We start from the raw sequence: 21,147 nt of genomic DNA, 5'->3' as shown, positions 1-21,147 counted from the left end.
TTGGGGGTACGAAGAATGCTCTGACCTGAAAAAGGGATACTAGCAGCAAAAAAGGTTGGGAACCCCTGATTTAAGGGGTGAATCCAATAAAAAGTTACAAAATTCTTTAGAATACCTTACATTGCACCAAACAACAAAGCATGAAACTCTCAGATTATGTACTTTAGTCAGTACAGCCGTATGGCAAAGGTGCAATTTATAAAGTCATAGTGCCCTCTTTAAAAACTAGAATAGTGGTTTTCCTATATATTGCCAGTTTATATATACTATATCATATTTAACGATGTATCACATATCCATTTACTATATTTATAATGGATATATATTTGGCACCTACATTTCATTGGGTCCCTATCTTTTTCCTGGCACTTTATAATCTAATTGTTTCTGCAAGCATAATCTAATGGGTCCCCACACATATGCATATGCGAATTGGTAACAGTAAAAATAAGGCACAATCATTGTTAGATATTTACCAATTTACTATACACATCATTTGATCTACACATATGATTGTTTTTGCAAGCAAAAACGAATGGGTCCCCACACGCGCGTTTGTGCGGATTTATGGTAAACAAACATCCTGGTTATTTTTAGATTCTTAAGGAAAAACTTAACCAACTTTAGCCTTAACCCAACTTTAAAAGTTTTGTCCATATTCTTTTTGCATCATTATTGTCATATATATAATTACAAAAAACAGTAAATAAGAACAGGATAAATACTTTCAATTTATTCTCATGCTTTGACCTTGATATTGTCGTTCAAGGTCAGTTTTTAAACACAATTTTCCAAAAGTGAAAATGTGTTGGATAACTTAATAAAACGACATAGCATAGCTGCGCAAAAACAGCTGATATCTAATCACCAACACGACTGTCTCGTAAAACGTCCGGCGGACGTCAAGCTGAGCACTCCCGCTGCATTCACCCGCCTTAATCGTAAACAAGTGAATTACTACCTTGAGAGAGATTTCTATCTGACTGACAGTGTACACATATTATGGGCTGTAAAAGTAACTATTTGGCCGATTAAGGCAAATTTTTAAATACTAAACGAATAACCTACTGCAAACAATTGTTTAACATTTCAGCACATTAGGGCTTGTATTTGTAGCCTAAAGCTTATTATTGTGGGGTTTAAGGGGTAAAAATGGGTGAATCCAATAAAAAGTTACAAAATTCTTTAGAATAGCTTACATTGCACCAACCAACAAAGCATGAAACTCTCAGATTATGTACTTGGGTCAGTACAGCCGTTTTTAATTTTTTTCGTTTTGGGGGCCTGTGGGTGAACCGCTGGGTCGTTTGGGGTCAAACTTCAGGAGGATCAAATTCGGAACAATAACTAACATCTGTGCAAATTTGAACAAATTTGAAGCACTTTTTCTTGACCAAATGCATATAACAAACCAGCGTTAGACAGAAACGAATATTTTGGGGTTTAAGGGGTGAAAATGGGTAAATCGTTTTTTAAGATACAAAATTATTTAAAATACCTTACATTGCACCAAACAACAAAGCATACAACTCCTAGCTCATGTATTTTAGTCAATACACCCGTTTTGAAAACGTTACGCTTTTGGGGCCTGTGGGTGAACCACTGGGTCATTCGGGGTCAAACTTCCAAAGGATCAAATTTGGATTAATAACTAACTGTCCAAATTTGAATACATTTGAAGCACTTTTTCTTGACCAAACACGCGGAACAAACCAGCGTTAGACCAAAAAAAACAATACGGACAAAAACAATATGTGTCCTCTTCGTAGAAGGGGACCCATAAAAAACACTTGTTTTAAATCAAAGAAGATATATTTTCATTGCACGTTGTATACGGTAAATAAACGTTTTAACTTTTTGCGTAAATCAGAAATAATTAAAAAAATGTTTCAAAAAATGGGTGGATAAGTCAAAGTCGTTTCATTCATGACACTTTCTAAAATCCTGGTTGTAATTTTACACGACAACAAAGCAGAACGACGTTCTTAAGTAATATCAACATCATTTTTAATAATATCAACGTTTTGTTCTACTACACTTTTGGCAACTTTTACAAAAAAAATGCAAAGCGTTTGGTGTGACTTGTCAGCAAACCTTCGAAATTAAGTCAATGACGGTTTAACATTAAATTAAATGAAAACACAAATTTTATTTGTAAAAAATGCCCATGATTGCAATTGTAAAATCTGGAAAGGACTTATAAACATCCTTGTGTCTTGGCACTTTCATGGGATAAAAATGTAGCCGTCTTGATTTTGTTTCATCATTTCTTCCTAGATTTCTAAAAATAGAAGAAGAAAATTACAAATTTTCACTAGAAAGGTGGCCTTCTAATACACGTCCATTTCATATATTTTATATCCTATTTACTATACACACATATTATTGTTTTTGCAAGCAAATACGAGTGGGTCCCCACACGTGTGTTTGAGCAAATTTAAGGTAAACAAATGTTTCGGATATTTTTAGATTCTTAAGGAAAAACTTTCAGAAAGCCTAACCCAACTTTAAAAATTTTGTTCATTTTTTGCATCATTATTGCCATATAATTGCAAAAAAAACAGTAAAAAAGAACCGGAAAAATACTTCCAATTTAATCCCATGCTTTGACCTTAATATTGTCGTCCAAGGTCAGTTTTTAAACACAATTTTCCAAAACTAAAAATGTGTGTGATAACTTAATAAAACGACATAGCATTGCTGCGCAAAAACAGCTGATTTATCACCGCCTGTCTCGTAAAACCTATGTCCGGACGTTAAGCTGAGCATTCCCGCTCTGCATTCACCCGCCTTAGTCGTAAACCAGTGATTTACTCCCTTGAGAGTTGAGACTTCTATCTGACTGACAGTGTACACAGATTATGGGCTGTAAAAGTAACTATAATAACTATTTGTTTTTGCAAGCAACACACACGTGTTTTGAAAATTGTTAACGCTGTCAAAATGCTCTGGTTATTTTTGGATTCTCAAGGACAAATTAGTACTAGTAGTAACAAAGAGAACGGTAGAAAATACTTTCAATCGTCTGCGAATTTAATCTCTAATAGCTTCGAACTTGATATTGCTGTCCAAGTACAGTTTCAAAACAATTAAAACTTTTCCTGAAAATCCTAACAGTACTAGAAACACTACAAATTAAGGAGCCATTTTGAAGCAAAGATAAATGTAAGAAATTGTTCTTTATTTTGCAAAAGATATATTGACCTGCAGTAGCCTTAGGCCATGTGAAATCGAATCGACCGTTAATGACGTTTTGACAAGTTTTGTGGCGCTAAAAGATTTCTACATTACTGATTGTATAAATATATACAAGAACTGTGAGACTCTGCTAACTTTATCTTACAAGAAGATTTTATTCGTCAAACATGAGGGACAAGGCGCGCATCAGCTTAAACATGCCGCTGTTTGAATACATTGTGTTTACTGGTGATCATTTGTACTTTTTGTGATCTCAAGAGCACACTAGGACATTTAATTTGCTATAGGGGACACTTTATTAAAGCTATGTATGGTGACAAACCACGCCCTTTAAATACAACAGTAACGAGCTTTTCCTCAAACTTGTTTCGCTTTCACACTTACTATACGCCTACTAGCGCTTCCCAAACTGTGAAGTATTTGTATGAATTAACTAGAAAGGTGGCTTTCCAATAAACTTCCATTTTATATATTCTATTTGCCAATTTACCATACACATCATTTGACCTACACATATGATTGTTTTTGCAAACAAAAACGAATGGGTCCCCACACTCGTGTTTGTGTGGATTTACGGTAAACAAATGTTCCGGTTATTTTTAAATTTTCAAGGACAAATTATTAGAAAGCATTAACCCAACTTTAAAAAGTTTTGTCCGAATTTTTCTTCCATCATTATTGTCATAGAATTACAAAAAATGTAAACGAGAATGAAAAAACAACTTTCAATTTAATCTCATGCTTTGACCTTGGTATTGTGGTCAGTTTTTACACACAAATTCCCTAGATATCCTTAACAGTTGTATTACAGACACTATAAATTAAAAAGCAATTTGCTACGAAGGTATACATAACAAATGGTTTTTCACTTAACTTTGTTTCGCAAAACAAGTACTATTCATCTGTAGTAACCTCTCACGGTGCAAAAGCCGAACGGCCGTAGACACCGTTTTCAATAGCACGCAGTCCTTAGTGTTCAACAATATCGTTTTGCCCAATTTATACATGACTTAAGTATTGATTTGTCAAAAATAAAGAAGCTACGTTATGACGAAAAAATCGTTCTTAACGGTGTTTGTACTACCTACAAGTTAACCTTTAGTGACCCGTGGTCATGCCACGGTCAAGCTGACAACGAGAATTTCAAGACCATATATTTTAATCCTATTAAAAGTTGGAAAATTCTATAGAATACCTTACATTGCACCAACCAACAAAGCACATAACTCCTAGATCAGTGGTTCTCAACCTTTTTTCTTTTGTGGCCCACTTTCATTGCACAAAAATTCTGTGGCCCAAAAATTTTTACAAAAGAAAGAAAGCAACCATGAAATAGGTTCAAACCAAAAAACTGCAGAACATAATTTAAACAGATTATTAGTTCAAAATAACTTAAAAAATGCAAAAAATCATAAAACGGCACTTCCCTTCTTTAATCAAGCAGTTTCACTTTATTTGGACAAATGGATATGCTGCTATTATCTGGCTTTATTGTAATCACAAAGTGGTTTATTACATCATAAACATACGGGGTTGCAGAAACTCAAAGTAACTTTATACCGTAAATAGATTAATTCAAATTAATTTACATTCCTTCTTAATTCCTCCCCAAGCCATTATTCTTGTAAAATTGAGTGTAGTGACACAAATGAAACTAAATTCTTAAAAAAAGATTTGCTAATGATTGGTCTGTGGCCCAATCAAAAACCACTGGTTGAGAACCGCTGTCCTAGATGATGTACTTGGGTCAGTACAGCCGTTTTTAAAATTTTATGTTTTGGGGGCCTGTGGGTAAACTGCAGGGTCATTCAAGGTCAAACTTCAAGAGGATCAAATTTGGAACAATAACTAAAATCTGTCCAAATTTAAATAAATTTAAAGCACTCTTTCTTGACCAATTGCGTATAACAAACCAGCTGTGGGTGAACCACTGGGTCATTCGGGGTCCAAGCGTGTATTCGTATTCATGAATACTTACGTACTTGTATCAAATGTATCAATTCGAATTAACAGTTTCAGTTATTTGTATTCACGAATTGTTTAGTTGTTGTAAGAAGCAAACAATTGGAATACACCGATTCGGGTGTTTGTAGTTGCGGTTAGAAGGTATTCGAGCAAAAAGTAGCATTTGGGTTTATGCATTGCAAATTTATCGGTAAAAATGTAAACCAACGAGCTTTGTTTTGACACATTAACTTGACTGATTTAAATCTGCGTTATATAAATTTCCACAAAAATGAGATGTTTGCTTCCAAAACACGCTTCACCTGTCATAATGTTGCAAGCTTTGTAACACAATTGCATTTATGTAACGTAACAATCAAAGTTCTATGTGTTATTGTTTCGTAACATAAACAAAAACTTGTCAAATCAGGTCACATTTACTGCCAAATCGAATTGTATTCGAATCTATTTGGCAAAAATATGTGGCAACATATCTTGACTACTCCCAGTCTGGAGGTAATCGGCAATTCGAATTGTATTTGTAAAAATGTAGTCAGTATTCGATTTTCCTAATCTTATGTTGCCAAAGGCTGACAACAATTCGAACTGTATTCGTAAAAAAATACCGTGTATTCCAATTTGCAAATTCTTAGGTTGGCAAAGACCAACAACAATTTGAATTGTAATTATATAAATATAGTCATGTATTCGATTTTACGAATTGTTACGTTGCCAAAGGCCGACAACAATTCAAATTGTATTCGTACAAAATTATCGTGTATTCAAATTTGCAACTTCTTAAGTTGGCAAAGACCCACAACAATTCAAATTGTATTCGAATGAATTACTCAAGCATTAGTATTCATGAATTATTGATTCAAAAGTTAACATCAACTATTCGAACTGTATTATTCAAAAAACTGCCGGAAAATTTTGTTGATATGTATTCATGTACTATCGAACGAAAGCCAAAATCATTCGAATACAGCACGAAGATGGTAAAACTTGTATTCGAATACATTCGAATATGAATGATGAATTGCCCATGTCTGGATACGGTAAGCTGTTTACTGTTTTTCATAAGGCAATTTGTAAAATGTGTGCGGACTAGAAGATTTTGCTCGGTGAATCAGATTATGTTATAGGCAAACATTGCTGAAAATTGTCATGAGATAATTGAAAAAGTAAAGTTCTTAATGTACCAAATTTTTTAAAGTGTTGATTTCATCTTTTTGAGCTGCCAGCTTGTCATTCATAGCAGCCAAGTGTTCACTCATCAGACTTAATTGCTCCTCATAACTTTTTCTTGTTACAGCCAGTTCATCCTAACAAAATAAAGAAAAACTAAAAAGCCAGTTTCCTGTATTTGCCCATTTATATTTTATAGCTACTATTTAATGATTTACTACAAACGCAATATGACCGACTAACATGATTGTTCCCACACAGTATGTGCAAATTAGTAATAGTATTAATATTGTGTGAATATTTGTAGGTTCCAAAGAACAAACTAGTAGAAAGCATCCATACAAACTTCCGAACATTTTGTTTGTGGTTATTAAACATCATTATTTTGTTGTACAAATATACCCAAGTGGTAAAAAAAACAGAAAATAATAACACCAATCTCAAGTATATGTGTTGTATGCACCTTCACAGTGTGATAAAAGTAACTAAAAACTAGAATAGTGGTTTTCCTATATATTACCAGTTTATTTATACTACATCATATTTAACGATGTATCACATATACCATTTACTATATTTATAATGGATATATATTTCGCACCTACATTTCATTGGGTAACATAATTGTTTCTGCAAGCATAATCTAATGGGTCCCCACACATATGCATATGCGATTTGGTAACAGTAAAAAAAGGGCACAATCATTGTTAGATATTTACCAATTTACTATACACATCATTTGATCTAGATTCATAAGAAAAATCGTAACCAACTTTAGCCTTAACCCAACTTTAAAAGTTTTGTCTGTATTCTTTTTGCATCATTATTGTCATATAATTACAAAAAACAGTAAATAAGAACAGGAAAAATACTTTCAATTTAATCTCATGCTTTGACCTTGATATTGTCGTTCAAGGTCAGTTTTTAAACACAATTTTCCAAAACTGACAATGTGCTTGATAACTTAATAAAACAACATAGCATAGGTGCACAAAAACAGCTGATTTCTAATCACCAACACGACTGTCTCGTAAAACGTCTGTCCGGACGTCAAGCTGAGCACTCCCGCTGCATTCACCAGCCTTAATCGTAAACAAGTGAATTCTGAGCACTCATGCTGCATTCACCCGCCTTAATCGTAAACAAGTGAATTACTACCTTGAGAGATAAGACTTCTATCTGAGTGACAGTGTACACATATTATGGGCTGTAAAAGTAACTATTTGGCCGATTAAGGCAAATTTTTAAATACTAAACGAATAACCTACTGCAAACAATTGTTTAACATTTCAGCACATTAGGGCTTGTATTTCTGGCCTAAAACTTATTATTTTGGGGTTTAAGGGGTAAAAATGGGTGAATCCAATAAAAAGTTACAAAAATCTTCAGAATAGCTTACATTGCACCAACCAACAAAGCATGAAACCCTCAGATTATGCACTTGGGTCAGTACAGCCGTTTTTAATTTTTTTCGTTTTAGGGGACCTGTGGGTGAACCGCTGGGTCCTTTGAGGTCAAACTTCAGGAGGATCAAATTCGGAACAATAACTAACATCTGTGCAAATTTGAATAAATTTAAAGCACTCTTTCTTGACCAAACGCATTCAACAAACCAGCATTAGACAGAAATGAATATTTTGAGGTTTAAGGGGTGAAAATGGGTACCATATATACTCGCGGATAGGTCGCAACTTTTTTCCTTATATTTAAAAAAATATATAGGTGCGACCTATCCGCTCGACATAAGTGCAAATCGCCACCAAGTCGGAACAAAATTAAAAGTTTTCGGCTATTACAAGTACCGTATTTTCCGGTCGGCTTATTGGGTGGATATAACGTATTTATTCGAGTATAACGCGCAAAATTTTATACTAATGTTCAATAAAAAATTAAGGGTGCGCGTTATAGACGCGAATTGTAGTGGAAATGTGCTATCGAATACAGGTGCATGCGCTCGTGCACGCACATACCAATGCGAGACAGTTTCATGAGCGCACATGCGACGGCTCAGCGTGCATTGGATTTTCCCGCTTTGTTGATAAAACATAGTTTTGCGGTTTCAATGCAATGCAGTTCAATGCTAAAAAACAACCAATTGCACCAGTTATTTATGCAAAAAAGCTAGGGAAAGGGCCTTTTAAATCCCTAGATTTTCAGTGCGACTTATGTGCGAGTCAACTCTAAATTACACTTTTTTAACACAAAACTAATAGTGCGACCTATCGGCGAGCATATACGGTAAATCTTTTTTTAAGGTACAAAATTCTTTGAAATGCCTTATATTGCACCAAACAACAAAGCATGTAACTCCTAAATGAAGTACTTTAGCAAGTATAGTCGTTTTAAAAATTTCACGTTTTGGGGGGCTGTGGGTGAACCGAGGGATCAAACGGGGTCAAAATTCACATGGACATCTTTAGACCAATATCTATAATGTGTGTAAATTTGAAAAAGTCTGAACCATTCTTTTTTGACCAAAACGTGGGTACAAATCCGCGTTACACGGAAAAAAAGAAAAAAAAATATAGACAAAACAATATGTGTCCCTTTCAGGGAAGGGGACCCATAACAATTACTTCCAGTGAGAACATTGACCTGTTACTATGAATGAACAGAGTCCATTCCAGATCGCAAACCAGTGCGTAAAACTGTGGTAAAACTTTGGGAGGATAAATAACATGTTTTTTTTGGGGTGCCTATGAGGCCTCAAACTTCGGACAAATAACTAATGTGTGTATAAATTTGTGTGGAAGAAACGAGTGTTAGACAGATAATACAAAAAAAGATGAAAACAACAAGTGTCTTCTTCAGGGAAGGAAACCCATAACTAATCAACAAAAAATGTAATAGCCACCTGAAGCTGAGAAACAGACTGAACAGACTTGTCCAAATCTTGTTGTACTGCATCTTTTTTCTTGTACAGCAGATTCAAGTGCTTATGAAGAGCGTTACTCTAAAGCAAGTAAAGATTAGATATTAAAGAAAATTGGGAGGCAAGATCGTCTTACTTCACTTTCAAAATGCATTGATTTTGCCTCTGCAGACTTAATTCTTAAACCATTTTCAGCCATCCTAGCCCCCATATGCTGTTTGATCAAGTCTTCTGTTGAAATGTCCATCTATATAGACACAAAAAGCCACAAATGGATACATTAAAGCATAATGCTGCTTACCCTAGTATTCAGGAGTTTAGGGTACCCTAGTTCAGGCCTGTCAAACTCGCGGCCCGCGAGTTTTGAAGCCCTCCAATGCGGCCCATGGACAGTCAACAACAATTGTAGTATTTTGTCAGATTTTTATCTAATTATACTAAATCTCTTACTTTTCAAACTTTAAGCTATTATTTAAACGGACATTTACCGAAATTTAATTTATAAATACAAATTCATATGTTATGAATAGAAACGATAGTAATGATACTGTTCCTCAAAGTTTCAGTCAAGGGTGTACAACCCGCGGTCGTACGGCCACATTAAAATATATGTACTGGCGACCGTGATGTAATTAAAACTTTTTTGCCAAAACTTTTGATTTTCAAACTGCCCAAAACAGATTTTTTTGTTACTGAAAAGAGTACCAGCCCAGCAGCCATATGCGACAGACTTTTTGTAGGCCTATTGTGTGCATACAATGTGAAAAAACAGGTACAAAAAGTGTCACAATATAGATTATGACGTAATAAACAGTTAAAACTGATGTTCAGATTGTGCAGCTCAATCTGTACATCAAGTTGGAAATTAATCTGGGCCTTTGGGGCGTCAATAGATGGTATATGTATGATATAAACCTTTTTCTTTACATCTGTAGGCTAATTTTAAAACAAAAACCAGCAGATAATTGGCGGCTGTTGGTGAAATAAGGATCTGGTCGCTGTATAGCGAAAAGGTTGTTTAACTGTATCATTAATCACCCATAAAATTTGCCATACCGTAATTTTCCGTGTATAATGCGCAAAATTTAATTAATTTATTGTCCTAAAATCTAGGGTGCGCATTATGCATGGGTACAACAATTTTTGAAGAAAATCTGCCTCGAAATAAAACTTGAAATCAGAAAATAAAATTCATAATTGACGACACATCGTTTGATGCGATGGTGCAATCCTTGATGGTGTGTTATTGTCAAATACTGCACACTGCCCATTTAGCGACAACGTAAATGGGGTGATATCATTGCCGATATGCAACGGATCGAACTAAAATTTTGTATATAAGTTTGAATTTAATTATTCTGATTTTTAGGTATTTTAATCTGATGCATATTAAACTTTATTTGTGTTTTAAAAATAAAAATGTTCTCTCCAAGTATTAAGATCGGTTCCGCTTGAACGCGACCAGTAAGATCTCGTTTGCTGTCACGATGTACCCTACACACATCCTAAACATTTTTCGCTATCGAGTTTGCGAGCGCATGCGCAGTGATACTGACTGGCAGAATAATATCCGGTTGTTTCAAAAGATGATCTTTTTTCTTAAATAATTTTACGTTTACGGATTTAAGAGTAAAAATTTGGGTGCGTATTATACATGGGTACAGGCTTTTTTCCAGCATCGACATGCCATTTTTCGGGTGCGTATTATGCACGGGGGCGCACTATACTTGGAAAATTACGGTACTTATAACAGGTATACATTAGTTTCCTATATCACATTGGGTCCTTAATTTAGAAGTTCATTTTTTCATGATAATTTTTAAGATGTTTTAAAGCGAAAATCTTGTGTTTTTTACCGCCTTGAAAGTAGCCATATGCGCTGAAAAATAACAATATAGTTGCTTTATGTGATATGACTGATTTTACCATTTTAATATTGATGGTTTTCCCTCAAAATTTTGGTTTTATAGGTGTGCCCTTGGGTACAAAAGTTTGAGAAACACTGTTATAACACTTTGTTGTGCTGTGCTGCGGTTTTGCAATAACTCTTCAGCGAAAATGACCTAATCAACAGTATTACAAGAGATCAATTTTATTGCAGAACAAAGCTATTTAACACTAGAAGGGTGGCTTAGCACATTTTGTTGTTGCATTTACACACTATAACCTATTTTAAAACATTAATATATTTCCTATGCTTATTTTGTATTGGGTCCCATATTAGCCATCGTCTTTTATAACTTTAGTCGTTTCTGCAGGCAAAAACTCATGGGTCCCCACACATGCAAAGTTGAAAATAATGCAATTCAAGAGATAACCATGAGAAAGTCGGGTGTTGTAAGGTAAAACACAGTGATCGGCACTGGGCTTAAATAATAATACTATGTAGAATACAAACTATAAAATTAGATTCACCCCAGATATTGTTTGAAGTAAGTCCTATTTAACGTTTTAAAAAACTGACCCATTTTAGGGGGCTAGTAGGGTAATTATTTTTTTTTTTTTTTTTTTTAACTAATTGGGTTCGACACACAAACTAAGAAATATATAAAAACCACAAAGACTCAATCAATAGTACTGCAAAATTTCAGCCCAATCCGCCAATGTTTAAAATTTCGACCACTAGAGGTGTTTTAAGCAACAACCGTTAATGTTTCTGACGTCATAGGGCTGTTAACAAGCCTCTAACTGCCATGGCGCAAAAACGACCACCAAGCAACCCACCAACGAGCAACATACAACTGGTTGCCCTTGTAACACTATTGAGCAACAGAAATCTTTCGTTTGTGGTGCCCAGTAACATACAAATACGTTTTACACTTTAGGGCAGCGGTTCCCAACCTTTTTTGTGTCATGACCCCTTGATAACATTTGCCAAGTTGCAGTGACCCCAAGGATAAAATTAGTAGGCTCTAAATTAACATTGACTGTATTTTTTCTCAACAATAAAGTGGTCAATGAGTATATTTTATTTGGGCTAGGGGTACATGGCCTAAAATGAGTTGGGAACCATGCCTTAGGCGACCCCTGGCAAATTGTCAGGCGACCCCAGTTGGGGTCGCGACCCACAGGTTTGGGAACCACTGCTTTAGGGGCTTGTGGGGTAAATGTTAGGACTACAGGGTTGAACACAACAATCGACACCTATAAATGGCATACTATACAAGAAATCCAAATTTCAGCCAATTCTGACACTGTTCAAAAACTCACCCATTTTAGGGGGCTAGCGGGGTAAATACTGGGGTTATCAACAAAAACAAAGTGGGATGCACATCTACATGAATATATCTACCATCTGTGTAAATTTCAGCCAAATCCATCAAACATTTGATGGAAAAACGAGTCGGACAAACTTTGGGTAAAAACACCCATTTTAGGGGGCTAGCGGGGTAAATACTGGGGTTATCAACAAAAACAAAGTGGGATGCACATCTACATAACTATATCTACCATCTGTGTAAATTTCAGCCAAATCCATCAAACATTTGATGGAAAAACGAGTCGGACAAACTTTGGGAAGAAAAAAAAAGAAGAAAAAAAAAGAAAAAAAACAAAAACAATTTGAGTAAAATCAATATGTGTCCCCTTCAGGGAAGGGGACCCATAATAAGGACCTGTGAAAGAAAGAGAATATTCAGGGGTAAAGCATGTAAAACGGTGAATCCAATCACAAAGTTACATACTGATTTGCATGTCTGTTAAATTATTTTCAATACGACTTTTTCTTAAGAGCCTGGTGACTTTAGTTCAACCTATTAGATTCCACCGGGTTGGAGCAATGTCACTTTAATTGTTTAGGCGGGGAAAGGCAAGTGCCTGAGACAAGATTGGAACGAGCAATCTTATGAACAAAAATATGTTGCGCCAACTATTTAGCCATCTTGGCGACTAATCACTTAAATTTTCTCAATTAGGGGCCTGTGAATAAACCTTTGGGTCAACCAGGGGTAAAATTCTAAGGGATCAACTTGTCACATATGTAAATTTATTGTGTTTAAACCACTCTTTCTTTACCCAAAGTAAAAAAAACAAAGATAAAAAAACAACATGTTCCCAATATGTGTTATCTAACGGACATGCAAACAAAAAATAATAATATTTGTAATCATAGGCGCCGAACACGGGTATGCCGGGTACGCGTGGCATACCCGGAAGAAAAACTCGGGTATGCCGCATACCCAAGAATCGGACCAATGTTAGTCATGCGTTGTTGCTTTGTAAAATAATTTCGACTAATACGTAGCATACGCAAATGATTTCAATCTAGGTTATTGTCTCACAACCATTAAATTGTTCGCATTCATTACAGTTGTGAAACGTATTCGAGAAGCATTGGAATTTAAACATTAAAAAGTGGTAAATAGCACAACAAAGGTATTGGCGCTGTCCTATGGTAGAAACGCCGCTTGTGTGTTTTGTCAACAACCACGTGATAAAAAAGTTTACCGTTTGTGAACTAAATTATAAAAATACAGCCCAACCTTTGTTGTAACTGCCTACACCACAAGAACAACGACTGGCTAGTTTCAACCGAAAAACAAACAATTAACACCCAATGTTACGTCACAAACGTAAGGTTGGTACTTAGCCTACAAAAATTAACGTTGTCGAAAGTTTCAGGCAGGTCAGAACATCGTTGAAACAAAGTACACTGAACTTTAAAATTAATTGTGCGTCACATACAACTCACTGCGTTAAATATGCGACACGTTGTAAACGAAACAAGCGACGTTAAAACGAACAAAAAGGATTATTGTGATTGCTAGGCCAGAAGTGTGTGCGCTTTGTTGCGTGAAAACTAAGCATTTTTGTTATAGTTATTACAGAGAAGATAAATGTTAAACATTAAAGTAATTTGCGACGCACGGCAAAGTATGTTAGGTGACAGTCGAACTAAATCTTTTCTATCTTTATTGTTTTGCCTACCCGTAATTTCGGCAAATAGGTCGTTAAATTGCAACAGTAGCAAAAGGGCCTGGCGGTGGAATTACGTTGTGTAAAGCTTATATACTGCAACTTTAATGCATTCTTACCATATGCACCCGCAGAAAATATATTTGGCATTATATGACGTCATTTTGTGACGTCATATAATACGGCATACCCGGAATAAAATCAATGTCGGCGCCTATGTTTGTAATAGATGTGTGACTGGCCGGGTCATTTTTAATCAGCCCTTTCAGGAATTCCAGATTACTATCTTATTCTACCACATGTACAAAAAGTTTGAAGATCTCCTTCTTGTTAAAAACAAGAGACATACAATGCATGAATAAAAACAATATGCGTTCCCTTCACTAAAAAAAACCCACAAATATCAGATATGGTTGTTATGTCACCCATAGTAATAATTTATTGTGCTATGCTCCTAAAACTTACAGTTTCGTTGCCATTTACTTGAACGCTTCCAAGCTGAAAAAAAATCATATAATGAAAATCAATATCCTTATGATGCTTATTTATCTAAATGCTACACATGATTGTTTTTGCAAGCAAAAATAAATAGACACCACACACGTATTTATGCTAATTGGTTATGGTACAAAGGTGGTGTGATTATTCTGGATTCTGAAGGACAAATCAGTCCTAAGCTTTAGCCCAAGCTTAAAAAGGTCTTGTCCATATTCTTAACTAACCAATGCGTCAAAATTTGAATACATTTGAACCACTCTTTCTTGATCAAATGTGTGGAAGAAGCCAGCATTTGACAGAAAAAAGGAATTTATGTTTACATAAAAAAAAGTGTTTGGTGGTGCATTACTAGCGAAAAAAATCTTGAGAACCACTATGCCAGTTGTGCAATCTATCTGTCAGATGTAAGATACAGTATTATGTTGGTGTTTTTTTTATTGTATTTATCGACAATCGGGCGGCAGTCCGAGAACTGAAAATTGCCCTTTGTCGTTCACGGGGTTCGAACCCAGGACACTCCCTGGGAGTGACGAATCCCGATCAGGTTTTGTATATGGGTCAGGCGCGCCAGGCCATTCGGCCAATTTTGTTGGTTCAGAACTACTGTTGCTTGGGTAAATAAAATGTATATCTATAAGCAACTACTTTAACATGGTGTGGTGTGGGACAAAAATATATGACACATTTTTTACATGCAGCCCCACTAAATCTCTACATACACTGTGCACTAATATTTACTTGTTTTACTTACTGTTGAACATTATCCTGTTGTTTACTAGGTTAGGTAAACTTATAGACCCTATTATGAGGTAATGACCATAGCAAAACAATCACCACGAAATTTCACCTACATATTTAACATAAGCAATAACTTTCATTTATGTGGAAATGACAAAACAGTACTCAATATTTTCGAGGTAAAAACATAATTACAATTCCGATTATATCTAACAGCTGTAAAAGTTCATCCCTGAAAAAAAAACAATGTAAAAACATGCTGCATTAAAGAAACTTAGTAAAATCATAAAGCGTCCTCTTAAATTGGGACAGCAATTCAAATTTTGATTGCAAGACAATATCTACAATGTAGAAACCATCATTCATTACCAATAAAGGGAAAAATAACCCACCATTGAGGTGTCTGAAGGAACATGTGAAATGGACAATACTCTTTGTCGACTCGAATCATCTGAAAGCTTTTCAGTCTAAAAATATTATTAACTTTTAAATTCATTACAAACTTTACACAGCAGCAACATTAAACACCTGCTTTTCCAACTTCATTTTGAGAAGTTGTGTTTCAAGAAGCCAGTGTTCTTTTTCTTGTTCCAAAACATGCAGTTTGTTTGCATTCGTTTCTAGCTGTAAATAAAGTGCTATTTCTGTCAATAAACATTTATAAGCCAATAAACATTTTTTAAGTTGGTGCTTCTAAGTAACAGGTTTATTAAATCAGATTTTATTTTCTAATGGTAACTCATGTCTTTACTAAAAGTAATAAAACCAATTAATGCCATAATGTGTAACCAGTTGCCACTTTACCCACTGTGCTGCAACCAGGATTGTGGAGACAAGATATCCAATTAAAAGGTACATTATGAAAGGCTATTTAAACTGTGTAAGCCAGTGGTTCCCAAACTTTTTTCTTTTAAGGCGCATTTTAGAAAAAACAAAAATTATTTGGCGCACTTCGAACATTTGAATTAAACATATATTGACAAAGGCACTAACTATGAGGTCATAAAGCCGCTATACAGGTCACTCTCATAGTTAAATAGCCTATTTGAACATCTCAGAGACGTGGAGCATGTTGGCCTAGTGGTCTAAGCACCTGGTACTGCTACTCTACTTGATTGATTTTAATTTCAATATTTTTTGCGGCACACCTAATGACATCTCGCATAGTTTGGGAACCACTGGTGTAAGCTTTAAAGACAAACTTTTGTGTTGCCCTTCTTACAATTTATTGCTGTTTTTATTAAAATTGGGCAAAATACAGAATTGCCATCACAACTCTGAATTCTTTACATTATTTCAACTAATGCCCCTTCAAACAGTGCCACGCATTTGTAACATGTGAACTAAACAGAACTGAAAATGTATGTAATTTGTGTGTAAAATGTTGAAAAATAGATAAACACAACCAAAGGTACAAAACATTCTTTTTGATTTCATCATCAAACAGAGTTCCCCTGTACTATCCACCACCAAAATAACAAAATTTGTAGAAAATGCTTAATGGACAGTTAAGAATAAGCTCAAGCACTGTAAGAGGTTCCCTATGAAGCAAATTTGTATTTCCTGTCGTATGAAATGGTTTACTAAATGCACTATTTGCTGTACTTACATTTGACATATAATTGTGACCTACATTCATTTGGTTTCCTATCTTTACACAGCATTTGACAACATCATTGTTTTGGCAAGCAAAAACATTATAGGAAGAAGTTATATATTAAATGGTGCAACATTTTTTAGATCTTGAAAGGCAAATTAGTGGGATAAATTTAAAACTGTTTATGCAACAATTTAATCGTTTGCCAAATACCAGGGCTGTTCAGTGAGGAGTAAATACTCGAAAAGAGGTTTAGATTTAGTACTATTTAATCACCTCAGAAACCTACTCACATTCTACTTGGTAAGTTCACTGTGCATGTACCACAGGTTGAAAACTAGTGATGCACTTAAGTTTCGGGTGGCCGAAACATTTTGACCGAATATGTTATACCAAAAACTGTTAATATCGCCATGAACTGACTAATTGTTGCGTCTAAAAAATACGCGACATGTTGACTGCAAAATATTAAAAGTTAAGTATAGTGTTCGCATTATGAAAGTCATTTTGAAATGTCATAAATTAGGTCACTCGTATGAACAACACAAGGTTCCGTTGAAAACATCAACCAGAAAGAGGATTTAGGCAAAATTATGGTTTTGGCCTGAACCTTTTAAAGCGGGTTTGGTCCATCACTATTGAAAACCACTGAGTTTTCATGACAAAGTGCATGGACAAACAGCTAACAATTTTGATCCTATTCACAAAAAATATAAACATAGTCGATTTAAGGGAGCAAACTAAAACCAGCATGTTTTCAAATGGTGTTTACTGCAAGACTGCAGCTAGGCTGACATAAACAAGTGGTAAATGAGATACATTGATACTTAAGTTGTATTTGGAACGTACTGACAATGTTATGCCAAAGCAATATTAGCATATTATACATTACCTGTTGAAACAGTTCTTGTTTATCATTATTTGAGCATTGATACTGATTCTCTAAAGCATTTGCATATGGCACAGTTGGTGGAGAAGAAACAGCCGTGGATGACAGAAACAAGGCTGCTCTTTTATGAGTTTCCAATAAATTAAACGGTGAAAGAGGGACATCAACATTATCCAAAATAAAAAAATCTATACAAAACCAACAGCAACCAGTTTACATACAAACAATACACAGCCTATTTTAAATAATATTCTTCTTTTTAAGGGTTTAATTGAAAACATTGTTATCCATACAAAAAATACTACAGCATCACCTAACCCAGGGGTCACCAAGCTATGACAAACCCCTAAATAGTACTGAAATTGGGTTAAGAAAGTGCATTGAACACTTTGTAACAGTGGTTTTTGGGGCATAAAAGGCAGTAATTGCTTGCAGAGACCTATTGATTGCTACATTCTTCAGGTTAATTTTATATTTATTTTGTTAAAATATCTGCATAGTAATCAATTTTAGTTCATGAAAGCATCAAGTCATTTTAAAATACAGTTCATGAAAGCATCAAGTCATTTTAAAATATTTTGTGCATATAGTTTCATCTATACCAGGGGTTCTTAAACTGGGGTGCGCGCCCACCTAGGGGGGCGTGAAGGGTTCGCAAGGGGGGCGCAACACAATCTGGCAGCAAAGTTTTCACTTGCAAACAATTGTAAATTAATGCATTGGAATTATGTCGGCGCTGATTTCGAACTTATTGTTTAAAGTATAAACGCTTCAATACTCTGAAATGGATGTCCAGTTGTATTAACCAAACTTTTCCCACTGCGGGCCGCCGCATAGTTTACATGCCCTAGTGCCGTCTTCTCAATCTTAGCCAATGAGGCGATTTTTATATGGGTGCCAAGATATGGTCTTTTTAAAACCCCATTTAAAATCTCTTAAATTGTATAGTTAGTCTCATCTTACAAGGAATGCTTGTATATTATGTCATAAGTGACACAATAAGGCAATTGTTTGCGCACAATTAACACTTTTTGTTTTGTCTGTGACATAATAAACTGGGTTTGGATCAATCCTGGGCGTTGCAATCCTTTGAGAGTCGGTAATATTAATTTTACATGTCGTAACAGTAAACTTTCGTAAGGAGTAGATTAAGTTTTGACAGTAACAAAGCTATCAATACGATTTGGCAAACCAAAAATTGGGTCGTGAGCCGGATGAAATGACCTCACAGGCCGTAGTTTGGTGACCCCTGTACTATATAGTCGGCTGTACATTCTTTATTTGTGCGCAATTTCGCATTAGAGATTGCCCTGACTTTGAGTGAATCAACGATTTCTGGGCAACATATGCATAGTTTAAAAGAATACTGGCAACGTGTCTCTGTGTTCGCAAAAGCCTACTTTTTCGCAACTTATCAGTCTTGAAGTGGCTTTTTCCAACGTTCGGAACTAACTTGACAGTAGCTTAAAGGGGACCTACCATGTATGTTGTTTCCGAAAAACAAGACAAGTATCATTAGTGCTAATGTTTTTTAGGGGGGGCGTGAGAATAAATAATTAGTGTAAAGTGGGGCGCGACCGAAAAAGTTTTAGAACCCCTGATCTATATGATGTGTTGTGCTTGCTTACAGATTGTTGTTGTTTTGTTAAGGTGAAATTCTAAATCTACATACATAAACACAAGCTAAATATATAAAACATATCTTGTGTTAACTATAAAACGTTGATTTACTTGTTGCAAAAGTAATTTTGTAGGAATGATGCAATGAACATATGTTACACCACAGTGAAGACTTCATAACAATAATTGTGCAAAAACAATTACCATTGTTAATTGCAATGGAATAAAGAACCATTGCGCAATAGTGGATACTTGTTCACACACTACATAATTTTACAACTAAACCTTAGTAACCCAACAGTTGCAACATCTGAGTTTCAATCAGATTGCAGAAAGCTTTTGTAGAAACCATCATGGCCATCATTTAGAAACTATCTGGCCCGCGGTGTAAAAAGTTTAATGACACCTGATCTAATAAATCATTAAACAAATACCTAGATTTTCAACAAGAAATCCTGCCAATTTGGCACAAATGTTAGATGTGGTAAGAAGAGCTGATAACAGCAACTCATTTGATAATCGAAGTTCTTCTGATTTCGTTGTGGTTGGAAGCTGATATTCCAACACCATTTTTATGTTAAATGTTTTTGACATATCTGCATTAAATAAAATCAATACACACTTCAAATACAATAGATTGTTTTCACATAGAATTGCAATTTATGCATACTACTTCCCATTTAGTAACTAGAAAGTGGCTTTCTAATATACTGATATATATATTCTATATAATATTTAATGGGTCCCCACACACATGCTTGTGCGGATTTATGGTAAACAAATGTTCCGGTTATGTTTAGATTCCAAAGAAATCCGTACTTGACCAATGAAAAAGCCTACAATTGTGTGCTGTAAAGCAAGCTTGTTTATTGTCCGCTGTGCATTGAGCTGTAAATCAGTGTATCACTCCCCTGGGACCAGAGTGATAAAGCGTTAAACTCCATTAGAAGATTTAGTGAACTTTTTAACACATATTTTGGGCTGTAGGCCTACGGATAACCACTTGATACAAATGAGTAACTCACTGTTAAACATTTCAGCACATTTTCAGGGCTTGTATTTCTGGCCTAAACTAAAACCGATTATTTAGGGGTTTAAGAGTTGAATCCATTAAAAAGTTGGAAAATTCTTTAGAATACCTTACATTGCACCAAACAACACGGCATGAAACTCCTAGATTATGTACTTTACTCAGTGAAGCCGATTTAAACTAGAAGGGTGGCTTAGCACATATTGCCCTTGCATATACACTATAACCAGGGTTGCCATACCGTCCTTATTTCTAAGATTTGTCCTTATTTTGAAGGGCTGTGTCTTAAAAAAATTCATTGTCCTTATTTCTAAGAAATGTCCTTATTTTTGACTGTAGTCCTTATTTTGTCTTATTTTCAACAATTACTATAGTCAAATACCTTCTACATAGATAGTGAAACTAGACCCGGCCTGTTATGAGATGCACTAAGTATTTTCTATGAACAACGAGTTGCTGGAACACATTGTTTCTAGCCCAAATATTGCAAATGATATGTCATGGCTCGTATAAATGCAAAGATTTGTTCAAAAACGTTTGTTTCGTTTCGCATAAAAATGTAATTTTTCGGTTGTCCTTATTTTTGGTTTCAAGTCGATGGGAACCCTGACTATAACACATATTTTCTACACTTATTTTATATTGGGTCCCATATCATC

The 21,147-nt window shown here is 35.1% G+C and overlaps 1 protein-coding gene across 6 annotated transcripts in view; it reads right to left on the bottom strand.

Moving 5' to 3' along the window:
• Positions 1-1,524: 1,524 nt before the first annotated feature.
• Positions 1,525-21,147, bottom strand: part of LOC145212520 (protein phosphatase 1 regulatory subunit 21-like) — a 54,872-nt gene continuing 35,249 nt past the window's right edge. For all 6 annotated transcript variants that reach the window (XM_080080673.1, XM_080080671.1, XM_080080670.1 and 3 more), the window contains 9 exons: positions 19,893-20,054; positions 17,842-18,026; positions 15,881-15,976; positions 15,745-15,819; positions 14,582-14,614; positions 9,339-9,449; positions 9,185-9,283; positions 6,345-6,467; positions 1,525-2,281 (listed from right to left, as the gene is read on the bottom strand). In XM_080080673.1, the coding sequence (XP_079936799.1) occupies positions 2,264-2,281; positions 6,345-6,467; positions 9,185-9,283; positions 9,339-9,449; positions 14,582-14,614; positions 15,745-15,819; positions 15,881-15,976; positions 17,842-18,026; positions 19,893-20,054 (902 nt within the window). In that variant the 3' untranslated portion in view covers positions 1,525-2,263. The remainder of the gene's footprint in view (positions 2,282-6,344; positions 6,468-9,184; positions 9,284-9,338; positions 9,450-14,581; positions 14,615-15,744; positions 15,820-15,880; positions 15,977-17,841; positions 18,027-19,892; positions 20,055-21,147) is intronic.

This window comes from Phallusia mammillata, chromosome 2 (genome assembly GCF_965637545.1).
Source record: "Phallusia mammillata chromosome 2, kaPhaMamm4.hap1.1, whole genome shotgun sequence".
NCBI lineage: Eukaryota > Metazoa > Chordata > Ascidiacea > Phlebobranchia > Ascidiidae > Phallusia > Phallusia mammillata.
Note: the sequence above shows the minus strand (reverse complement) of the source record. Positions and strands in the feature narration are given on the sequence as shown.